General features: G+C 40.9%; 1 protein-coding gene across 1 annotated transcript in view; it reads left to right on the forward strand.

Annotated features, from left to right (window-relative positions):
- Nucleotides 1–8,031, forward strand: part of LRP6 (low density lipoprotein receptor-related protein 6) — a 134,965-nt gene that overhangs the window by 48,018 nt on the left and 78,916 nt on the right. The window contains exon 3 of the mRNA XM_014540204.1: nt 5,883–6,080. Within this exon, the coding sequence (XP_014395690.1) occupies nt 5,883–6,080 (198 nt within the window). The remainder of the gene's footprint in view (nt 1–5,882; nt 6,081–8,031) is intronic.

An 8,031-nucleotide genomic window follows, 5' to 3' on the forward strand; every position in this document is an offset into this window, starting at 1 on the left:
GGCTGCCTGCACCCCCTTTAGGGTGGGGGTCCCCACTGGGGTGCTTGGCCAGCCTGGATGAAGGGCTGATGGCTGTTTTCAGGCTGCCCGCACCCCCTTCAGGGTGGGGGTCCCCACTGGGGTGCCTGGTCAGACTGTATGAGGGGCTGATGGCTGTTTTCACGCTGCCCGCACCCCCTTCAGGGTGGGGGTCCCCACTGGGGTGCCTGGCCAGCCTGGATGAGGGGCTGATGGTTGTGGCTGGCTGAAAGCAGGTGTCTGGGGTTTGTTTAGCTTCTATAATTGCAACATTGTTTGATCTGGAGCTCAGAGACAGGCCGCGGCAGGCGGGGAACCTTGGCTTCCTCCATCGCTGGGGCAACCAAGCCTCATGTTCGCTTCAGCAGCATGGCTGCCGGCTGCCATCTTGGTTGGCAGTTAAATTGCATATCACCCTGATTAGCCAATGGGAAGCGTAGCGGAGGTATGGTTAATTACCATGTTTGTCTATTATTAGATAGGATATTTATGGTCAACTGGTTAATGAGTTAAATATATTAACACCACTTGTACAGAAACTGAGTGCTAAGGATAAATAGGTGCTTGCAGATTTCTTTTTACTGGTTCTAAACCCTGTTTGAGTGCATTAGAATTCTTTTAGAGAAATTTAGACAATATTGATGCCTGACCAATTTAATGAGAATCTCTGATAGAAGAAACCAAGTTATTGATACTTTAATGAGTTTCTTAGGTCATTCTTAAATGCTGCCAGGGTTGAAAATTTATGCTTTAGGTATTTCATGCTTCTGCTGCTGTTGGTGGTGGTGGTATTACTACCACTATTATTATTATTATTATTATTATTAGTAGCAGTAGTAGTAGTAATAGTAGTAGTATATTTGTATAAGGAAGGATGTGCACAATCTAGAAACATTGTGTTAAAGATAACTTGTATTTGTCTGTTTGGATTTCTATAAAAAATATAACTGGTGGCTTATAAACAATAGACATTTATTTCTCACAATTATGGAGGTTGCAAAGTCCAAGATCAGGGCATTGGCAGATTTGTTGTTTGGTGAGGGCCTGCTTCCTAGATAGCTGTTTTTTGTTTGTTTGTTTGTTTTTCACTGTAACCTCATACAGTAGAAAGGGCAAGGAAGCTTTCTTGGGCCCTTTTTTATAAGGGCACTAGTCCCATTTATAAGGGCTCCATTCTGATGACCTAATCACTCGAGACCTGGTTATACCATCACCTTGGGTGTTATGATTTTAACATATAAAGTTTGAAGGGATAAGCATTCAGACCATAGCATAACTGTTAATTACATGTACAATTCTAGTTTCTGAGTATTTAAGAACCGATTATCTCATGGTCATTTTGTATTGATGATTATTGAGTTTTTAAATTACAATGGTGTAGATGAAGCAGTTTAGTGATTTTCCGTTCCTTTACACCTCTTTGTTTCATGTTTATGGTGACATAAATATCAAATCTGTCACGAATTGTTCCCTTTATATCAGTTTTTATCAAGATACTCTTTAAGGTAAGTGTCTAGATGGCAGTTCAGGATGTGATATGCCTGACAGTTTTCTACCAGTCATTCTCATGAATGTTGACATTGGCCCTTAATGAGGAGGAGTCACAGTAGATTGAGGGAAGAGCTGTGAGACTTTTGAAACATGCCATTTGTAAGATGGTGTGGGTGGGAGGAGTTCTAAGATACGAGGCATTGCTGGCACAAAAGAGTTGAAGTAACTTAGTTTAAAACTTTTAAAGTAATGCTTTGGGATGCTGTTTCTATCTAAAATGTGTGTTAGTGTTCATAGTTTTAAGCAATAAAAATCCCTCTAATTTAAACAGAAAAAATATTTTGAAAGCTTACATTGGGTTACTCATAGAGTTTCTTAAATGGTAGAAGAACCAGACTTGGAGTCTTAGTCAGGAATAACACTCTAAATCTGTTGTTGGTTGTTGGTAGTGGTTCCTTCACTGACCTTGCACAGTGGTATATTCACCACTGTTTGTACTCTCTCAGTGACTTGAGGCAAAAGATACTCCTAAAAATGCTGCCAGTGCTTTTTTGTAAAACTATGGATTAAAGAAGGATGAACTAATTAAAACTGTATTAGCCATTGTTATTGCCCTCAACCTCACTGGAATGGATTGCTTGTGGTCCTTGTTGCTGCTGTTGCCACCTTTGCTTCCTTCTCTTCCATCTCCACCTCCTCCTTTTCTTGGTTTACTAGAGTGGCAAAACCCAGATCCTAATGTCCTTGTTTCAGTTGCAGTGGAGGTTTTGAGGTAAATACCTTCAGACAGGTAATTGATGTCCTTATAGCATGTGTGGATTCTGAGCCCTCCCTGGCTTGTTGCTTTGCTATTGTTTTTATTTGTTTAATGACTTGCTTCAACTAATTCTTTTGAATGTGTTTTCCTCTCAATGTCTGCTTCTGAAATCACTGCTCAACTTCACCCCCACCACCCTAAAAGTTTATTAGACTTTGTAAAGGCCAGCAAAAAAACAAAAAACCACCCAAACCAAAACAAGAAAATTACTCTAGAAACTGCTTCTCCAACAAAGCTCTAGAAGAGAAGGAAGGCTACAATTTGGAATTTCAAAGAAAATATTTGAAGGAAACTTTTCTCTTACTGAAGGGCTACACCTTTTTTCTTTAAAAAATTTTTTTTTATGCCTGGCTTTCTAGGGATTGTCCCTGGGCACTATAATTTAGTGGTCTGTTAATGATTGATTAGAGCAGCGGTTCTCAACCTGTGGGTCGCGACCCCTTTGGGGGTCTAACGACCCTTTCACAGGGGTCACCTAAATACATCCCACATACCAGAGATTTACATTACGATTCATAACAGTAGCAAAATTACAGTTATGAAGTAGCAACGAAAATAATTGCATGGTTGGGGGTCACCACAACATGAGGAACTGTCTTAAAGGGTCGCGGCATTAGGAAGGTTGAGAACCACTAGATTAGAGGTTGTTCCTAAATGCCTTGAACCAATAATTGTTTCATCATTTTTCTTTGAATCTGTTTGTGGTTTGGGGAATGTTTTCAAATTTTAGGAATTTTAAAGTTTGTCCTACGTTCAGCCAGAGACTAGTGTTTGGTTGATCTCTTTAGTGTCTCTTGAGCAGAAGCCGCCTTGTGCATGCAATAGCCTTCCTGACTACCAAGGATCTCCCTATTAAATTTCTGTCTGGTGTGTCATTTTGTTGTCTTTCCTGACCACTATTGTTGGGATTGTTTGCCACTGCGAGAGCACTCTTGTTTTTGACAGTATTCCATAAGTGCTCCAAATAAAGGCAGTCCCCTCTTTTAGGGCCAGTTAACTGCCAATCTTTTTGGCCTGTCGTATCTGCTCAGAGTAAAACTTCTGTGCCACAAACTCAGCAGTACTATGGATGCTGATGCTAGTAACCTCTAGCTGAAATACAACATTACTTACTGTGATTTGGTAGATTTTCTTGAATAAATGCTTCTTGTTTTGTTGTATGTCCTTTGATCAATTCTCAGAGACTTTAGTTCTTTTTGATAATATTTTTCTATTTTTTCATTAGTTTTAGGGATCATCATCATTAATCATCATCAATTTAGGGAGCACTTTGCCTTTACAAATCAAGGCTCTGATCTGTGGCATAAGTGTTGGAATCTGAGGCATACAGATTTGAATTTCTGTTCTGTAATTATTAGCTGTGTGACTTTGAGCAGTTTGGTAACTTTTCTGAGTTTTTAAAAACCTGAAATAATGGTGATGGAGATCATCTCTCTCTATCCTATATAATAACAGGCTAATATGCAAATTGTCCCCTTGACCGGGAGTTCAACCTGGAGTTCAACCAGGGGGCGGGGTTGGCCAGCCAGCTGCCCGTGGCCCTTCCCCCTGGCTGGCCTGGCCCAGTCAGTCCTGATGGACCCCGATCAGGTTGGGCCGGCCAGACCCCACCCATGCACGAATTTGTGCACCGGTCCTCTAGTTTATATATATAAAAGCCTAAGCGACCATTTGACTGTTCGACTGGTAGCTATGACACGCACTGACCACCAGGGGGCAGATGCTGAACACAGGAGCTGTCCTCTGGTGGTCAGTGCACTCCCACAGGCGGAGCGCTGCTCAGCCAGAAGCTGGGTTCACTGCTGGCGAGCACAGCGGTGGTGACGGGAGCCTCTCCTGCCACTGCAGCAGTGCTAAGGAGCAGCGAGCCGAGTGGTAAGGAGCAGCAAGCAGGCAGGCGGTAAGGAGCAAGGGGTCCTGGACTGCGAGAGGGATGTCTCACTGCTGGCTTAGAGGGATCCCAGACTGTGAGAGAGTGCAGGCCAGGCTGAGGCACCCCCCCCCCCCCCCGTGTACGAATTTCATGCACCGGGTCTCTAGTATTTTATAATGTTGCTATAAGGCCTAAGTGAGGTAATGTGCAAAACCGTTAGCATAATACCTTGTAGTTAGAAAGTATGTTTATTCCCCACCTGATATTCTCTTCCTGTCATTTGAGTAAGCACTTTATATGAAATACCAGTATGCATAAGTAGAATCATTCCAGTATTAGAGTTCCACCTATTTTTAAAAATATATATTTTTATTGATTTCAGAGAGGGAGAGATAGAAACATCAATGATGAGAGAGAATCATTGATCTGCCACTTCTATTGATCTGCCACACTGGGGATCAAGCCTGCAACCTGGGCATGTGCCCTGACCGGGAATCAAACCGTGACCTCCTGGTTTATAGGTTGATGCTCACTACTGAGTCATGCCAGCTGGGCTCCACCTATTTTTTGAGTAAAAGTTATACCTGAATTTCAGTTGCATTTAAACACATTAATTGAGTACCTCATGTCTAGCTCATAATACCTCATTTAACTTTTAAAAAATGATTTTGATTGAAATATAACATATTAAGAGTTTTGCCTTTAAATCAAGGGCAAATGTTTTCCCCCTCTGGAATGAGACTATTAAGATTTTCTTTTTTTTTTCTTTGTGAATTCTCACCCAAGGATATTTTTTCCATTGAATTTTGAAAGAGAAGGGAAGGAGGGAGAGAGAGAGAGTGAAACATCAATGTGAGAGAGACACGTCGATTGATTGCCTTCTTCAGGCACCCCAACTGGGGCTGGGAAACGAATCTGCAACCTACGTACATGCCCTTGACCAGGAATCAAACCTGTGACCCTTCAGTGAGACACTCTACCACTGAGCCACATGGGCCAGGTTCCATGTTTTTTGAAAAATATTCACATCTGTAGAAGCAAAAATAGCATAATGAAATTTTGTATACTCTAACCATAGTACAGTGATCATATATATGAAATTAACTTTAGTACATTACTATTATGTAATTTGACAGTCCATCAGATTTTTTAGGTTTCCCAATAATGTCTTTATAGCATTTCCCCAACCGATTAGAATCATGCACTTAATAATGTAGTTACCATGTTTCTTTATTTTCCTTTAATATCCTTGAATGGTTCCTCAGCCTTTCTTTGACTTTCATGACTTGATATTGTTTTTCAGAATGTTCCTCAATTTGTTTCTCTGTTATTTTCATAAATTTGTTTAGGCTATGCATTTTGGGGCAGGGTTAAGGTGGTGCCCACCAAGCTTATTTTCTCTAAAGTTACCCGTTTCCCCTTTGTCATTAATAAGTAATGTGGGGAGATATATTAAGATAGTGTAAACATTATTTTTCCCAGTAAACTTTGATCAGATGTTTTTTGCATCTTTTATTATGCTTGCCTCAATCAGTTATTACCAGGTAGATTATTAAAATTTTGATAATTTCTGGTGTTTTAATTTGAGTGTTCCTGAGTTTTCTTTATCTAATAGTTATAATTATGAAATACTTTGCTGTGAACCTGCTTATGTCATGGGTTTATTGTTTATGTGATTTTTAGATTCATATACTGGACAGACTGGGGAGAAGTACCAAAGATAGAGCGTGCTGGAATGGATGGTTCAAGTCGCTTCGTTATAATAAACACTGAAATTTACTGGCCAAATGGATTGACTTTGGATTATGAAGAACGAAAGCTTTATTGGGCAGATGCAAAACTTAATTTCATTCACAAATCAAATCTGGATGGAACAGATCGGTAAGATTGCCTTATAAATTTACTTTTAACCTTTGATTAAACACCATGTGTCTTGATATAGTCATTAAATTATAAAGCCTGACTTTATTAAGAAGAAATTAGTTTATCTTTTGCCAAGTGTCAAAGTGGAAGAAGAATGTACTTTCAGTTTGTTCTCAAAATCTAACTGTATTTCTCATCTGTTGGTAGCATTTAGAATTTATGAACTATATTTTCTCCTTCTTTACTCTGAGCTAATTTACTTCCCCAGTAGTTCTCAACTAGAGATAGTACTTCTCTCTCCAAGAGTTTTTGGAAATGTAGGGGGAATTTTGATTAACATGAGGCCTGGGAGTGGTATTAGCATTGTAGCTCCGAGGGGGCATGTTAAACATTTTACAATGTGCTGGACACCCAATACAACAAAGAGTCATCCTACTCAGAATTCCCCATAGGCCCCCTAGGAACTGCATATGGAAGCTCATTTGGGAAATCTCCACATTGGACAGTGGTTGATAAACTTTTTCTATGAAGGGCTAGTTAGTAAATATTTTAGGCTTTGTGGGTTATGTATGACTTCTGTTGCAACTATTTACCTCAACTATTGTGGTGTGAAGGCAGCTATAGATAATACATAAGGGAATGGGCCTGGCTATGTTCCAGCAAGACTTTATTTACAACACATATAGTGCATCAGTGGGCTGTAGTTTGCTGACTCCTGGACTAGGAGAAAACCTAGTGCATATGTACTACACCCAGTAATCAAGGAATACATAAACATGGAATTTCTACTCTGATCATGTTCAGATTTTTAAAAATATATATTTTTATTGATTTCAGAGAGGAAGAGATAGGGAGAGAGAAACATCAATGATGAGAGAGAATCATTGATTAGCTACCTCCTGTATGCCCCACCCCGGGGATCGAGCTTACAACCCTGGCATATGCCCTGACAGGAATTGAACTGTGACCTCCTGGTTTGTAGGTTGACGCTCAACCACTGAGCCATGTAGCCAGGCTGATCATGTTCAGATTTTATTTTATTTTTTTCATGTTCGGATTTTTATAACACTTCCTATTTACATTCTTGTGTTTGAATGATTATTTAGGTTTCTAATGGTCTCATTCTAAGACTCCAACAAAAATCTAGGGAGCCTTAGGTACAGTTGAAGGAATTTTTCAGAGTAAGCATTTGTAAGTATCTGAATGATGAATCAGGAAGCATTTAAAAGTATTGAAAACCAGGAAAGATTTAAACAATTTATTAAGATAATGTTTTTATAGTCATGGAATTAGAGTATTTTTTGCCTTGTTTAAAAAATGAATGAAATAACTTAAGCCAAGGTGGTTTAAAAACAATCCTATATAATAAAAGCCTAATATGCTAAGTGTCCGGTTATCCAGTTGGCCATTCAACCAATCAAAGTGTAATATGCTAATGATATGCTAAGGCCGTTCAACCGCTCGCTATGACGTGCACTGACTTCCAGGGGCAGATGCTCAGACTGGTAGGTTAGCTTGCTGCTGGGGTCTGGGTGATCCGGACTGAGCGAGATAGGCTGGACACACCCTGGAGCCCTCCAGTGGTCCCTCCCCAGCTGGCCAACCTCCCGCGTCCTTCTCTGGCCCCGATCATGCACCGGTGGGGTCCCTCGGCCTGGCCTGCGCCCTCTCACAATCTGGGATCCCTTGAGGGATGTCGGAGAGCCAGTTTCAGCCCAATCCCGCAGGCCAGGCTGAAGGACCCCACTGGTGCACGAATTTGTACATCGGGCCTCAAGTTGGAAATAAATGTCAAAAAAGTAATAAGTATATAAACATGAATATATAAACACTAGAGGCCTGGTGCACGAATTTGTGCACAGGTGGGGTCCAGCTGGCCTGCCCCGATTGGGGGCGGAGGGGGGTGCAGCCGGCTGGGGGGTGGGGCCATGGGCAGTTGGGCAGCAGGCCCCATCCCTGATCATGGTGT

The sequence above is a fragment of the Myotis brandtii genome, unplaced genomic scaffold (genome assembly GCF_000412655.1).
Source record: "Myotis brandtii unplaced genomic scaffold, ASM41265v1 scaffold237, whole genome shotgun sequence".
In the NCBI taxonomy this organism is placed as follows: Eukaryota; Metazoa; Chordata; class Mammalia; order Chiroptera; family Vespertilionidae; genus Myotis; species Myotis brandtii.